This window comes from Ipomoea nil, unplaced genomic scaffold (assembly GCF_001879475.1).
Source record: "Ipomoea nil cultivar Tokyo-kokei standard unplaced genomic scaffold, Asagao_1.1 scaffold1407, whole genome shotgun sequence".
Classification (NCBI taxonomy): Eukaryota; Viridiplantae; Streptophyta; class Magnoliopsida; order Solanales; family Convolvulaceae; genus Ipomoea; species Ipomoea nil.
The window spans coordinates 2,943,342-2,959,582 of record NW_017617835.1 but is presented as its reverse complement, the minus strand read 5'-3'; the positions used below and the strand labels follow the sequence as shown (position 1 = coordinate 2,959,582).

Genomic DNA, 16,241 nt, shown 5'->3' with positions numbered 1-16,241 from the left:
TACTTCATATTGACATGACATACTCTGATTGATTAAAAAAACTAGGTCATAATTTGTATTCCTTTCAATTTCTTCTTATAATAAAATCAAAATAAGTAACGACAATTTTACTTATTAGAAGTATACTAATCACGGTGACAACTCTAGCCAAGTTGGTCGTGTTGTTAGCTTGATAATTATAATATTTTAAGTTGGTTGAACTGACTGGTTTAACTCCTTATATTCCTTTACCGACTAGGTTCACAAGATAGTGTTTACCCAGTGTAGTGGTTGTAGTTTTCCCTTAGCATAAAAAAAAAAAAAGTACGTATACTAATCATTTTCCCATATATTATAATTCCTAGCCAACATAACAATTGAATTATAAATTTTTGTGCAATGTTGTTTATTCTCGTGTTCCTTTCAAGAAATAAAAGAAGTGAGAGTATTTTGATCATAACTGAGAAAATAGGAAAATTAATATGGGGTAATGGAGTTTTTGAAGAAAAGTGTAGAGGTATATAACATGGACATTTTCAAATGTGTAGGGGGTGAAAATATGAATTAGAAAAATATAGAGGTTGGAGGGGCATGCAGCCAACCAAGAGAATGGAAAAGTAAAGGTCAAAGTCCACACAAGAGAAAGTTCAAAATTGAGTCAAGGGAGGAAGGCAGAGTGTCATTGTCAATTTATTTTATTTTATTTTTCATTTTTTAATGCTGTTCTTTTGCTTACTGCCTTTATATATATATATATATTTTTTTTGTTCATTTCTTTATTTAATATTGCTTACTCATAATTATTCTATGAGGAGTCAAAATTGAATAGAATTGAATTATATTAGCTGAAAATTAATATATATGTGTGGGTGTGGTGGATTGGGGTTGCCAAATTATTATGTGGATCATAACAAAAATTACATTTTAAATATATTAAAAGTACATTGTTTGTGTATTGAAGGTACATTATATAAAATAATCTACTTTTAGTACTCAAATAATGTATTTTCTCTGAATATAATATGCATTTTTAATATATTAAAAATACATTATTTATGCAACGAATGTACATTATTTGATAGTATGATCCACACAATAATGATTAATTGGGGCTGGGGTGAGGTATTTAATAATGTATCTTTATTTTGCTTGTCATGTTTATTAATATATGGTTAAACCAATTTTTTAAATATATAAATTGACAAATCGTATTAATTAATAAAACAAAGAATACAAAAAAAAAAAAAAAAAAAAAAAGAATTGAAACCAGTTTGAATCAATCCGCCTCAACTAAATTAGACACGTAATTTAAAAAAAAAAATTAATATGACGGAGGAAGTATATAAAATTTAGAGAAAGACTTTGTTAAATTTGACTTAAAATGGCATGTAAATTGATTATTTGTGGGGGTTTTTCAGTGGGTTCAATTTATGATTTAGACCGCGTCAAAGTGAATTCAACCCTTCTAGTTGCGAGGATTAATATAGTATATTATACGCTTAAAATGAATAATATATAAATGATGAATTAATTTTCAAATTCTACCCATTTGAGTTGAGAAAAATGCAATTGGGAATGTTTTTTCACATTGGGAAATAGATGTGTTTGTACTAATATATACAATTGTACTTTTTGATGAGTTTGAATTGCAATTGTATAGATTCTCTTTCGCGTGCAATGTGAGGGGTGCAAATCTTTCTAATTTTGAAAGTTACAAATTAAATTTTTAAATTCAATTTTGAATTTGTCATTAGTACTAAACTACTAATGAATTCTGCTTTCCCTATAAATACATTTATGTTGCATTGATTTTTTAATTGATTTTTTTGAAACACTCCAAAATCTCTAATTTTCTACTTCTACAAAATTTCTCTACTTTTCTTCAACGTACTGCAACATATCATACAAAAATTATGAAGTGCTCATTTTGTTAAAGTTCGTCAAGCGTTTATATTTGAGTACACTGTACACAAATATAACATTATAATCCATTGTATCATAGAAGCTGACGTTTCAACACTCCTAACCCCCCCGGAAAGAAGTGAATTGATTTTAAGAAAAAATGTAAGTATCACATGCCTTGAATCATTTTTATAGAATTAGTCTAAAATTTGTGAGAAATATTTTTCATAAATTAAATTTCCTCGTTGTTTGTAGGTATTAATCCCTATAGACTTTAGCTCCATGTTGCCTCCTTGTATTAATAAATGCTAGAAACATTGCTATGTTTTGTAATCAACTGCAAAAACAAAAATAATAGAAATAAATAAAAAATGCTATTTATTTCAAAAAAAAAAACAAAAAAAAAAAGCTAGAAATAATATATTTGTCATTTGTCTGTCATCAACAAGATTGATTCGATCGAAGAATGACTAGTCAATATGTTCGTCTACTCAATGTGTAAGATTTATCCACATACTTAAACTGCAAAGGCTTTTATTTATTTATTTATTTATTTTATTTTGATTAAAGAATAATATGTTCAGGAGTTATATTAATTTTTGATTAATTTAGAATTGAGGTTCTATCAGATCCCATATATATGAAAAATTTTTAACATCTATTTATAAGGTTAAAACATAAAAACAAACAGCTATAAAAGAGTGGGAAGAACATGATTCTCAAATCAAAAAATTATAAATTTGATTTTTACAAACACCATTCAGTCGAGTACGTCTAGAATAAAATTTGTATATACCTATCACATTAATGGTATTCTAGAAATATGTACTTAATACACTAACAACCCAATTTTATTTTAATAAGCCCTATTTTGATTGATTTGTTGTGTGAGTTTACTACTCCTTTTGATTTTATAGCGGTAATGGGGTGTTATAAAAAGGACAAATTTTTTTAGCGGTAAATGATTGACATAAACTTATTTAAAATGAGAAGTGTCAAATTGAATTTTTATTTTTATTAATTTTTCCCAAATGCTCTGTCGGATCGGAATGTGGGGGGCCCTTAGGGTTGGGATTCAGCCTTTTGGAAGAATATAACATATTATGCAATTGAATAAATGTCTAATGAGGAAAATAGTACAATTATAAAGAAAAAAAGGTCGATAGAAGTAATCAATATTGCAATACATCATAAACAAATAAGAAATGAAAAATCGTGAAAGAATTTTAAGTGTACAATAAAATAAACATAACTTACATGTTATTGTGTTTAATGATATTATTAAAAGTGTTAACTACCTAGATGAACAAATAAATGAAAATGATAAAATCTGAATGAATTTGTAGACAGAAAAATTTAATGTACACACATTGTTTAATTAATTATTGTTAAAACGTTAAGATTATTATTTTTTTATACAATTTTATATTAGATCTAAGAAAGTAATATATTATAAATGGAAGAAATTTTGAGTCCAAAGCTGAAGTCAAGCAGGGGCCAAAAGTTTCCATTTATTGGCTAGGCCATAGACCATAGGCCATACCTGATGTTGCAGGGTCGTTTGTGGTTGCGAAGGCTGGTCTTCTCCTTTATACTCTCGATCCCAATCTTGTTGAATAATCTCTCGCATGTAAAGAGGTTTTGTTAGAAAAACCCGTTAAAATAATAAGTATATAGGAATATATATAGAATTAAGTTCACTTAAATTTGTCATTATAGTAAATATATACATTGAGTTGAGTACATGTAACGCTGAAGTTAAAAATAATATTGGATAGGTTGTCCAAAAAAGAAGACAAATTGTACCAAGTTGACCAAAATCAATGGCATATGATAGTGAAGAGAATGCTTGGTTGGCTCCTTGTCCCATCCTTATACAATGGACCAATGTTCACAATAGACCCGAGTGTATGCCAATGTGTTTATATTGTGAATTTTTGTATCTTATATTATAAAATTCTGTATTTTAAGAAGAATTTTATCTAAAACAAATTAGTAATTGTATCTTATGTTATTAATTTATGTGTCTTGTGTTATGAAATTGTGTGTTTATGAACACAAATTATGTATCTAAATCAGATTTGAAAAATAAGTATATATAACATGTGTATGTGTCTTGTGATGTGACTTTTGTGTGTCTGTTATGAAATTTTGTACCTTACGAGTATGAATTTTGTATCTCATCGTTTCAATTCAGGGCATGCATAATATTATGTGGACCATTGTATATGATATAAATTGCCGTCATTGTCATGTGTATGATACTAGTCAGCTCTAACTTCCAGAACAGTAAAAACAAACTGCCATTAAAGAAGACAATTAAAGTGGAAGACAAGGTCATCTAGCTTATTCATACACATCCACACATTGACGTATCAAGTATCAAAGGTTGTCATCACTAATTTTGATAAATAAAAATTAATTCTATTAATAACGTACTTCTTTTACGTTTAAAAATATTTTAATTCTCTTTTATTTAAGCCTTCATCAAGTAAAATTATTAATACATTTGTCAAGGCTATATATATATATATTAAAGTATAAAAGTAAAACATAAATGTTAGTTTCATTTTTTTAATCAATGTATTGGGTATGAAAGTTTCAAAATTTTTATATTTTTACTTGGTTGTGTTTTGACTTTTGATAACTATATATATAGTTAAGGGGGATGATAGTTACTAGCACTTATGAGTTCCTAAATTTGGTAATATTGAATGATTGTTAACCACCATCTTGTTTACCTATTCATTCAACTAGTAGAAGCTGTCAAGAATTTGGCCATTTCAATATAACAATAAGTTTGCTTTATCATTCTTATCTGTATGAAAGAAGTTTGATATGATATATATACATAAGACTTGGTCAGCTCTATTTACCATCTTAATATACACATTTTTACCTTATCCAACTATGCTGCTTGTTGACAAAGTATTGGAGTTATACCACCCTTTTGTACTTCTCGCAAAACAAACAAGTGTGACATATAATACGTTAGTGTAAGGCTGTCCTCATCCCAGCAAGTGACCTCCTTTTAAGATAATGTAGAAGGTAATGTGAATTTTTGTTTTATTTATTTATTTTTTTTTTAAATTTTGTTTATGTGGCTTGCAAGCTTGTTAACTTTTATTTCATTTTTTAGTTGTTATTTGTTATTTTATTACATAGTATTATTACTTTATTATTATATTTATAATACAAAATGCAAGTCTGACCACTTTTAAAAGTTAGAGAGTATTTCAGGAATGTAGAAAATATACTAAAGAATTTACAAATGTGATGATGTAGAGTTTCCACTCTTAAAAGTGAGAGAGTATTACAAGGACAAAGATAGTCTAAGTGTTCATAAAATTTTAAAAATGCCACTTGGAAGCCTAATATATTTAGTAACATCTGAAAAATGGCAATCGTTATACCATGGACCATTAGACTATAGTCCATATTTAGTAGGTTCGTTATATTTTCATATAGATGGATATTGTAGTACTTAAATTGAACCTGCATATACTAAAAATAAAGATGTGACACATATTATTCAATTTTATTGTATACATACTGTAGTTTCATTCTAATTCAACTACAATTTCATTTGACAATATACGTTCAATATGTGAGACCCATTATTCAGTTTCATTTTAAATGTACTATAATTTCATTTTATTCTGAGCACATCATAGATACAAGATTAGTTAGACATAACAACTGTTGTTTCTTTTCGTTGAAACTTGAAACGACAGTATTTTAGACTATAGTTCACACAACTGTGTGGATCATGGTCCATTGGATTTTGAACTAACAAGCTTGATTGGATTAATTGGTATCAGCAATTTTTTGGATAGTATTTAGTTATTATTGTCCAAATGAAAGTAGGCCCAAAATTCCAAGCTGCGGTCCAATTTGCTTTACACACATTCAAAACCTTTGAGGATGGTAAGATTACAAAAATAATAATAAAAAAAAAATAAAAAAATAAAAAGAAGAAGAAGAGATTTTGAATGTAATTTCATCAGAAAATTATATACTTTTCTCAAAGATTTGGGAGCTTCAGGCAGTCAACTCCAGAGTCGAAGCAATCTTGAAGATGGCTCAAAACAACCCAGGTGAGAGCATTTCTTATAGCACTGTTTTACTGGTCTTTTTTGATTGCAAAAAATGAGGAAAAGACCAAAAATAGAGGATATTTGTTTCAAAAGATTATAGCTTTCTACTTGTTCTTTTGATTCTAGTATATACTCTGGTGATTTTATTTTGTAGACTATAGAAATAGCTCCTCTTGGATTATGAATGCCTGTGGATAGTAGCAGGAAGTGCTCTACTTGGAATGGCCCCTTTGCTTGGTAAAGACTAATTATTGTGCATAGAGAAAAATGGGAAGGCTCAATTTTGGACTAGTTGGAGCCTAATCTGGCTACCAAATAGATGTCTTTAACCAGAGTATCAAAGGAAAAAAAAAATGGAATATGAGAGATGAGATGATATGAACTTAGAACCAATACCTATGAAAAATTGAAAATGGATTGAGAATGTGGTTGGTGTTTGGTGTGTGTGTGTGGTGGGGGGGTGGGGGGGGGGGGTGACGAGGGAAACCCGCAACCATTACCAGAGAGTGTGCATGGGGTAAATCCTGCTTTATGACCTTAGCCAGCAAAGGACCACAGGGACAGGGAGGTAAATTAGCCTAAGTTGCCCATAGCTCACTGGCTCAAACCAAGAAGACCAATAGGCTGCTCCCATGGGAATCGAACTTGGAACCTTGTGGTTATCAAGCCAATAACCTGACCAATTTGGCTGGGGTTGCCCCTACACTGATAACTTCTTGGTTTACAGTAGGAAAATTTTTGTGATGACTTCATGATGGATTATGGTACAGATTGTCTCCTTGTGGCCTGTTTGTACTTATGCTGTATGCGTTTGATGTTTCAGATGTTACGGCAAAGAAAGTTACCTTAACAAACATGTACGGTGAGAAGCTTGTGGGTTTATTGCATGACACCGGATCTCCAGATATTGTGGTCTTGTGTCATGGTTTTCGATCAACAAAGGTTTGTTATTTCCTTCCCAAGCATTTATACTTCAAGACACTGTTCTTAATCTTATTTTTCCTTCTTCAGTTAATGTTGTAGCTTTCCTATTAATTGTTTTACATGGGTGGGTGGTCAGAACAAAACGTTTCATGAGATTTGTACATGTTTCTACCTATAGGAGTTCAAAATTATGGTCAATATTTCTACTGCCTTGGAGAAAGAAGGAATTAGTGCATTTCGCTTTGACTTTTCTGGAAACGGGTAAGGTTACCTAAGATTAATTACTTTTCTGCAACCTCAGCCAAATCGGTCAGGTTGTTGGCTTGGTAACCACAAGGTTCCAAGTTCGACTCTGGAGCGGTATTGAAAGTTTTGAAGTTTCTTAATTACTTAAGAGTATATAATTTTTTTTGGGCGGTATAATGAGAGTAATATACTAATATACTGCCTTTATTCGGTCAATTGCCTTCTAGGGAAAGCGAAGGGACATTTCATTTTGGTCACTATATGAAAGAGGTTGATGATTTGCATTCCGTGGTTGAACATTTCATCGGGGAAAAACGGAGAGTAGCTGCCATTCTTGGACATAGTAAAGGTGTGCAAACTTCTTGTTATTTCTCTATCTATCCCTAAACGGGGTGGTCGAGTTTTTTGCCTATTCTAATATGAACAAACAGATTAATAATCAAGAAAACGTATTGCAGGAGGCAACGTTGTGCTCCTGTATGCATCCAAGTACCATGATGTTCCGACTGTGGTCAATGCTTCTGGCCGCTATGTTATGGGGAGAGGCATTGCAGAACGTTTGGGTAATGACTTCTTGGAAAGAATCAAGAACGAGGGATTTCTAGATATGAAGAATAGAGCCGGTAAGGGTGATAAATAAAGCTATCTTAACAGACTTAACAATGTTTAATGTTGGCCAAATTTACATTTTGTTTTCCCGGGAAACTAATGACTTAATTAGATGTGTTTCCTTTTATTGCTCTTTATATTCCTTTTACTGTAAAACAAAATTTCCTTTTCGTACTTCATATGCTCTGTTCTTTTGTAGGAGAGGTGCAATATCGCGTTACTGAGGAAAGCTTGATGGACCGACTCAATACTGACATGCACAAAGCGTGTAGCCAAATTGACAACGAATGCAGGTAAGATCGAACGAGCAAATCAAGTTCACAATAATTCTGACAAAATTATAGCGAGAGAACTTTCGTTTTATGGTTTTGCCCCGATAGTAAACGTGCACGTGAATAAACAAACACGAAGATGTTAAGAATCTTAAAGTGCTGGAAATGTGTGTGCAGAGTATTGACCATTCATGGAACCAGCGACGAGATCATTCCTGTGGAAGACGCATTTGAGTTCGACAAGATCATACCAAACCACAAATTACGCATCGTAGAAGGGGCGGTCCACGATTATCAGTCACACCAAGACGAACTAGTCTCCCTCGCCGTGTCCTTTATAAAGGAAGGTCTGCACCAGAAGTAAAATACCCAAGAAGCAAACTACTCAGTTCTGCATGAAATCTCTGTTGAGGTCTCGGTTGGAGTTGTTCTTCGCTTCTTATGATGCTTCTGTAACCCCGGGTAGCAAGGCGTTATCGCCCCCGGGACAAGAAGACCGTAATCTTTATTCTGATATCGCGAGTGTTGATGTTGTTGAGCATAATATATAACATAAAATAATAAATCTGCAGTTTCACTATGTTCATCAGCTCATATGTTGTAAGCCTATCAAAAACCATTCAACAAATGTGAAACAACAATGGTTAAAGTGTTTGTTTTTTACCCTTTTCCTCTTTACTAGGTTTTCTGATTCAGTGAACGGTTAATATAACTGTAAAGTTAGATGTTCGAACTTTGTAAATGGTGCGCGATGTTAAAGAGTTTAAGGCTAAATTTTTCTCTGAGCAAAAGTCAAACTCTGCAAATATGATGACTCGAGTAAAATTCAGATTAATTTTTAAAATAGAAAAAATAAACATACGTAAAATTATTGTAGATAAGATTTATCCAATTATAGGATGAACTCATTCATTCCAACAAATTATGATTTGCAAATCTATAGCAAATCTTTACCTATACTATGAACTTAAGAGATGAATTGATTTGCAAATCTATAGCAAATCTTTACCTATACTATGAACTTAAGAGATGAATTGACCATACAAAACTAGATATGATTTGACAGCATGCATATTATTGGATGCTTGCGGTTCAAAAGACTATATTTAGGTAACAACGTTAACAACACACTATTGGTTCTTTTGTTTGCGTACAAATGAATAATGTGACATCATTAAATTGCAACTTGGAACTGAAAATCCTTTCACTTTTAGACCTACTTTAAATAAAATCCAAAAGAAAAAATTAAAGTGCTCCTTTGTTCATAATATATTATATCAAAAAGTGAACGTTTATTTAATAATTTTTGGGAATAAATTAACACTGGGGATTACTTGACAAATAGAAGGTAGAAAGGAAAATCTCAGTCGAGTTAGCTGCATAGTTAACTTGGTAATCATAATGTTTTAAGTTCGACTTCTTATAAAAGCTACCTATTGGTTTTCTCGATTTGAGCCGGTCAACTATAGGCAGAACAATTACTTAATTAATTGCTCTTAATTAGGGATTAATTTAATTTAATTTGTGATAAAGAGATTAAATGATTGTTTGTTTTTTAATTGTATGAGGACCACTCTTTTGTGCTTTTTTACCAAATTTATAATGGTACTTTTAGCCTTTTAGGTTGTCTTCATTTCAAACATACAACCTTAATGTATTTTTTTTAACCAAAAAAAAAAAAAGATTTAAAAAGAATCAAATAAAAAGGGAGAGTTCTCTTTTATTTTGGGTATAAAGTGAACTACCTTAATATTTGTTTCATAAAAAAATAGATTTAAAAAGAATCAAATAAAAAGAGAAAGTTCTCATTTTTTTTTTTTTTTGTATATAAAGTGGAGTTGAATGATCCAACGGTTCTTGTCAAATAAATGATTTTTCTAGTGAAGTTTGACTTATGATTTTAGTTGGCAAATGATCACAAAGTGATAAATCAATCTAGATTATTTATAATGGACCGATTCAAATTGAGAATGTCAAAGGCCAATAACTAGCTCCAACAAAGAATTGTACTTGAAACATTGTGGTTATCAAGCTAACTGTTTGATTAACCTGACTGAGATAGACTGCTCTCAAATAAATATTTTTTCTATTTTTACACTTCGAGGAACTACTATATGTGCAAAACAGAATTTAGTTTCTCTAAAATAATGTTTCAAATTTGAATTTTATGAACACAATCTTATAAGGTTTTGTTTTATCGCTACTGACTCTATACATTGTAGTATTTGTTCAAACATACTTTCTACTGAGGCTAGATCTCATGTCCTCCACATAAGAGAGGTCAGTACATGTTATCTCAGCACAAGGTGTTTTGCACAATTTTAGAAGGTTGAAAATACATCGTGAAAAAACTAAAAATAAAAAATAAAAAAGTAAAATAAAAGAAGTAAAGTGAGTCAGCACAAAAATGTTAGAAACAGTCTGAGCAGATATTAACTGTTGCTTTAGCAGCCTTTTCCTTACCTTACAAACAGACAGCCTGTTAGGCATAATCCCAGCATAATCATTACCACTGTTTTAACATTTAATTAATCAATAATACTTTAATTTATGAAAAAGCTAATCACAATAGCCACTAAATTTGTGCATTAATAATATTTACTATGAATTTTACCTTTTTCTTTTTACCATTAATGATGTAGTGTTTTTTAACGAGTCATAATTTCTATTTATTCTTTTACTCTCTCAAACTTAACTTATTATTATTCATTAATTAATACTAAAAAAATTTAAACATTATCCATATAAAAATTCAAAACTAAAAAAGTTCAATAGATACTTGATTTCTATTGAACAGTTCATTAGTTGAAAGAATGTCGTTATTTGTCCCAATAAAACAAAACTTGTGAAAATTTTTAACCGGTGTATGATTTTATATGTAACTATTATTGCAACTTGAAATAAGATTAAAAAATAATAATAGTTACGAAAAGAAAATCTTTAATTTATCTAATGCGTGGAGGCAAAACATCTCCATACAACAATTTGCTAACCATATATAGTACAATAATGCTTAACTAAACTATGTTATTGCACTACTAACTACATTATACCTTAATTAATTAATAAATTACCACCTATTAGCAGCTAGCTAGGTAATGCATTCATGCATCTATGGACCAAACCCAAGATGATGACTGAGAAAAGATTCTTTGGCCTGGGGATAATATGAGTTTGGGATCAAATAGAGCCTTTCTCTGTTGAAAAATTTGCCACTTTTTCCCAAAATGCTTCTCCCAATCTTCCTCGGTTTTGTAGTGTGGAAGATATTGCTTGATCTTGATGCCAGCCTCATCACAATACTTCAAAATTTCTTCATTTTGGTTGCCCAATTCTTCCCACTCATTCACTCTACTGGAATGCAATAACCCCACACAATAAAATGTTTCCTCTTCTGGGACTACAGCTGACATCCTATCATCCCATCTGTCAAAACACCCAAAAAAATTGAAAAAGAAAAATATGTCACAATGTTGTGTGCTTTGTCAAAATACATAGAGGAGAAAGTACAACTTGTGAAGCACGAGGTACAACTTCAAAAGCACACATACAGCATGGTAAATCACGGCGTCATAAAATTTTTGATATATATTATATTAATTTTAGTGAAAATGAGTTTAGGGATTTTAATTATAATGATGAGTGCTTTAATTTGTCAAAATACATTTTTTCAAAAAAAAAAAAAAAAAGAAGGTACAATTTGTAAAGCACAAGGTACAACTTTAATTTGAGTGGAAATGGGTTTAGGATGTTAATTACCTTGCTTTGTTAGTTGGGTAGACAAGGATGGGTCCTGATGTCTTGTTCTGTCTGAGAATGATGTCCACAAAAACACCAACATTGAAATCCAAAATTCTGGATTTTGGTACAAAAAGATTTAGCCATGGATGTGGAACATCCCACATCCCCTTTTGCCTCAGCTTTACCTCTCCACTCCTTACTCTATTCAGAAAATCAAAAAATGATACATCTTTCTCGAAAACTAACCCACCTATAAAGCTCAACCCTTTAAACATCTCCTGCAATTCCTGCATATATATATATATATATGTATCATCATTACATCTTTTTACACCCAAAATTTTTTACTGTCTCAATAGTATTAGGTACAATTACATATACTATTTTCTGTTATACCGAATAAACAGGATAGTATGATAGTATCAGTCATGATGTCAACAATATATGACTGATACGTACGATTAGGTATTTTGTATATAATTGTACCTCGTCAATTGTGGTGGCGGTTTCATCATCATAATACTTGACTAATTCTAGGGAGTAGATGATGCCATGGTTGGATATCAAAGAAGCAATTTGGGATTGATGGGATGGGGAGAAAAAGGAAGATCTCCAATTATTTGCAGGGCTTTGGGTCATTATAAGAGAGCCTTCCACATAGTCTAGGCCATCATCAATTGAAATTAGATGTTCCTGGTCTCTAGTGAACTTTGTGAAGTCATCATAAAGCATCCTTACCCACTTCACCTGCACACATGCACCACAAAAATTATAAACATATAATATCCGGTACAATTAAATATACCATACATGACTACATACTGGTCCTACTGGTACCGATGTCGACCAGAACTATGTACTTATTGCCATAAATGTAAGTGAAATAAAGAGCAGAAAAAGATATGGTTTCTTAAGATTTGTGTGTCTGTTTTCGTTTTAGACATGATGATACTGAAAGAAAGTACGTAATTAACAGTACCATGTATAATTATTATTATTATTATTATTATTATTATTATTATTATATATACTTACTCTTGTTGGTGCTTTATCTAACACAATTCTTGCCCTGGTTATGACTCCAAACTGGCCTAAGCCACCCAAAACAGCAAAGAATAGCTCTGAGTTGATGTGTTTGGAGCAAGTGATGAGTTCTCCCTTTCCTGACCAATCAAACAATAATAAAAGTGTAAAATTTACAGTGTTGTACTAGACTGCATTGAGAGAGAGAAGGAAAAATAATAACTATTTATTGCCATCCCATGCAAAAATAACAATAGAAAAAAGATAATATATCGTCACTTTTTTTTAAAAAAAAAATTTTTAGGAAGTTGGGCACTAAGTGTATACGTACCTAACACATGCAATTGAGTAGATTCTTGTGACCATCATACACTTTAATTAGGTGAATCTTACCTACAAGATATTATTCCAGGTGGGCATAACTGTCCTTAAACTATATATCATGCCCTACATATTTAATAATAATAATAATAATAATAATAATAATAATAATAATAATAATAATAATAATAATAATAATAATAATACCCATCAAATAAAATTCTCGTATATACTCCGCAAGGTAATATGTACACCACCTAATTAACGACTAAAGTCTTGTTTGAAAGTGACAATCATTATGATCTGGATGTAATTTACCGACCACACATGTGAAGATTGAAAAAAAAAAGGTTTTTTTTTTTTAATATTTTTAAATTTAAAAGAAAAACCCTACTTTTCATAGTTGAATTATAAGAAAATAATACTTGTTGTTCATTAATTATACAATAGTCACTTTTTATCTAACTTTTTTTAACTCAATCAAAATACAATTAAGAGACCAAAAAAAGTTATTTTTTTTATAGATAATTGGTAGACAAAAAATAACAATAAGTATAATTTCTTTATACTTATTTAGTAACTAACTGAGCAACCCATGCCGGTTGAAATTCAATTTTTACCTGTAATAACATCCATTTCAATAACGTTGGCGATCTGAGGACCATACCGGAAACTCTGGCCGCTGATTCCGGCGTTGGAGAGGGTCCCGCCGACGGTGAGGTACAAGTAATCCGTCCACGACACCGGCGCCAGCCCATGTGGGAGGCTCGCACGTAAGACATCAACCCACAGCTCGTGTCCTCCGACGTCCGCGTAAAACCCTAAGGACTCACTCCAGGAAACCCTAATCCTGCCGCCGTTCCTCTTCAAGGAGCTCATCTCCACCACCACGCCGTCCTTGGCCGTGGCCTGGCCGCGCGCGGAGTGGCCGTGGCCCCTGGCGGCGACGGCGAAGGGAGAGGAGCTGTTGTAAGAGAATTCAATGAGTTCGACGACGTCCGCGGCGGACGCCGGGTAAAGAACGGCGGCCGGCGTTTCTGTAACCATCCCCCCGAAATCGCCGGAAGCGGCGGCGACGGAATCCGGGCTCAAGGACAGCCTGGCGGCGAAATCCTGGGAGAAGATTTCGTATGGCAGCGAGGGATTCCATGTTTTCAGGTCGCCGACAATGGACATGAACTGGCTAATGATGATCATTAACAGAATTAAGGTGGTCGGAGAAACTAAGGTTTTCTCCATTTTTTTTGCTTTTTTTAAGGAAAGGAAATTAAGAAAGACAAGCTAGCTAAGATGGGTTGAAGCGTGGTGGGTTATGGGAAAAGAGATGGGTGTATTTATAGGGCTTAAAATTTGATGGTAATAAGTAGTAGAAGAGAAGAGAGGCATTGATGAAAGAATTGAAGCTAAGGAAAATCTTTGGTGATAGCGAAAGAAATCTTGGAAAATCATAGTTATGACAGACAGTGAAAATTTGTTCAAAGATTCGAGTGAACAGGATCCTCGTTCTCACTCATGGGATATACCTCTTTACATCATCCATAATAATAATAATAATAATAAAATATTCACCGTAGTGTGGAAGCAACCTCTCAAAGTGAGGGGGTTCCTTGTGTGTAGTGAGCACGGTCTAGCCTCTGTGGTTCATGTTCAGTTGAGTTACCATGATTTACATCCTTCCAAATGCTCTGTCGGGTCGGGGTGTGGGGAACCCTTAGAGTTGGGATTCAGCCTTTTGGAAGAATAATAAAGAAATATTGTCTGAGCAGCTCGATCAGTTGGTCATAGAGATAAAGTTTGTAAACAATAGTGATCCGGGGTTGAGTCTTTAAAGTAAGAGGAGCTACGCTCTTTATGCACGGTAAGCAAAGGTTTAGCCTCTATATTCAGCTGAAATACGCGTAGGAGTCCTTGGAGATTCAACTTACTAGTAGGCGAAACATAATTCTAATACACTCTAATATAGTGTGGATCATCGCCCTCTTACATCCGGCACAACTAAGAAATGAACGGAATTGTTTTTAACCGTCACTAATATAAATTTAATTTTTTTTCAATTTTTTTTTTATTGTAACTGATGTAAGAGGTACCAATACTGATCCATAACGCTATAGACTATTTCTTTAATGTAAATAATGAAAACAAGTAATTTTGATTTAAATTTCCCACTTTCTTCCGCTGTGTGTGTTAACATGATTATTACATAATTGACAACCCAAAAATTAAAAGATTCAAACACTAGGCGCCCATAGGTTTTTCTTTCTCAATATATGTACATATTGTACTATCAAGAAGCCAAATATCTTATAATTTAATATTATAAAGTTATGGTAGGTTAAGAAAATTTTACAATAGCAATTATTATAAAGTGTCGTATTTCAAAATATAAAGGGATGGAGATGAGTGTATTTGTAATTTTCATAAGTGGCGTAACTCTTTAAACATGCACTACTCTTTAATTTACGAGAAAGCCTGCAATCGCTATCTGAAAGTGTGTTTTGTGCTTTGGGTGAAGCCCGGCCTTGCTATCTAATGGTGCACTCTGGGTGAAGCCCGGCCCTGTGACTTTAGCCAGCAAAGGACCACAAGAAGACAAACCAACCTAGCTTACTCATAGCTGACTAGCTCAAGCTCAAAAAAATAAAATAAAAAAAAAATCAATAGACAACTCTCGCTGCACGGAAATGAATTTAAAAATTTATAATTATCAAACCAACTATCCAACTAATTTGGTTGGAAAACAAACACTACTCTTTAATCTTGAGAACAAGATTTTTAAATATGGCATTGCAGTATTTTTTTATGATTTAAAATAATAAGTTATATGTTTACTTTAATTTACATTATATTCTTCTTCAATATACCAATAGATCAATAAGTGGCATGCATTATATTGCTTTTATGAGCTGGCGCTGTGCTAGCTTTGCTTATTAAGCGATTAGAACCAACACTACACTTCTTTTATCTTTGAAATTTTATCGCATTCAAAAAAGAAAAAACAATGGAGTGTTGGACCATTGAATTTTGTATTCATTATCACAATTATTGGTATATATATGTTCACTTTAAACATTGCGTAATAAAATATAGGTTTTCTAGAAATTTTGGTTTCCTCTAATTTGGAGTAATT

General features: G+C 32.1%; 2 protein-coding genes across 2 annotated transcripts; one reads left to right on the top strand and one right to left on the bottom strand.

The window, feature by feature from the left end:
- The first annotated feature begins 5,845 nt into the window (after positions 1-5,845).
- Positions 5,846-8,692, top strand: LOC109186152. Its single transcript, XM_019336075.1, has 7 exons — positions 5,846-5,978; positions 6,802-6,920; positions 7,081-7,163; positions 7,376-7,497; positions 7,607-7,771; positions 7,957-8,050; positions 8,207-8,692. Exons 1-7 carry the CDS (start codon positions 5,960-5,962, stop codon positions 8,391-8,393), a joined length of 789 nt encoding a protein of 262 aa, XP_019191620.1. The 5' UTR covers positions 5,846-5,959; the 3' UTR covers positions 8,394-8,692.
- Positions 8,693-10,957: 2,265 nt separating this feature from the next.
- On the bottom strand, positions 10,958-14,427 carry LOC109186200 (cytokinin dehydrogenase 3). The gene is made up of 5 exons (XM_019336131.1): positions 13,735-14,427; positions 12,806-12,933; positions 12,257-12,517; positions 11,789-12,057; positions 10,958-11,455 (listed from the first exon to the last, which is right to left on the bottom strand). The coding sequence occupies exons 1-5, from the start codon at positions 14,351-14,353 to the stop codon at positions 11,134-11,136; spliced, it is 1,599 nt and encodes a 532-aa protein (XP_019191676.1). The 5' UTR covers positions 14,354-14,427; the 3' UTR covers positions 10,958-11,133.
- Positions 14,428-16,241: the final 1,814 nt, after the last annotated feature.

What these genes read in the sequence shown, in the direction of transcription:
- LOC109186152 (XM_019336075.1), top strand. An exon ending in ATGGTTTTCGATCAACAAAG is followed by an intron (nt 6,921 to 7,080) that starts GTTTGTTATTTC and finishes TTCTACCTATAG; the next exon opens with GAGTTCAAAATTATGGTCAA. An exon ending in CATTCTTGGACATAGTAAAG is followed by an intron (nt 7,498 to 7,606) that starts GTGTGCAAACTT and finishes AACGTATTGCAG; the next exon opens with GAGGCAACGTTGTGCTCCTG.
- LOC109186200 (XM_019336131.1), bottom strand. Translation starts at nt 14,353, where the DNA reads ATGGAGAAAACCTTAGTTTCTCCGACCACCTTAATTCTGTTAATGATC. An exon ending in TGAAATGGATGTTATTACAG is followed by an intron (nt 12,934 to 13,734) that starts GTAAAAATTGAA and finishes TTGATTGGTCAG; the next exon opens with GAAAGGGAGAACTCATCACT. An exon ending in TACCCAACTAACAAAGCAAG is followed by an intron (nt 11,456 to 11,788) that starts GTAATTAACATC and finishes GTGTTTTGACAG; the next exon opens with ATGGGATGATAGGATGTCAG.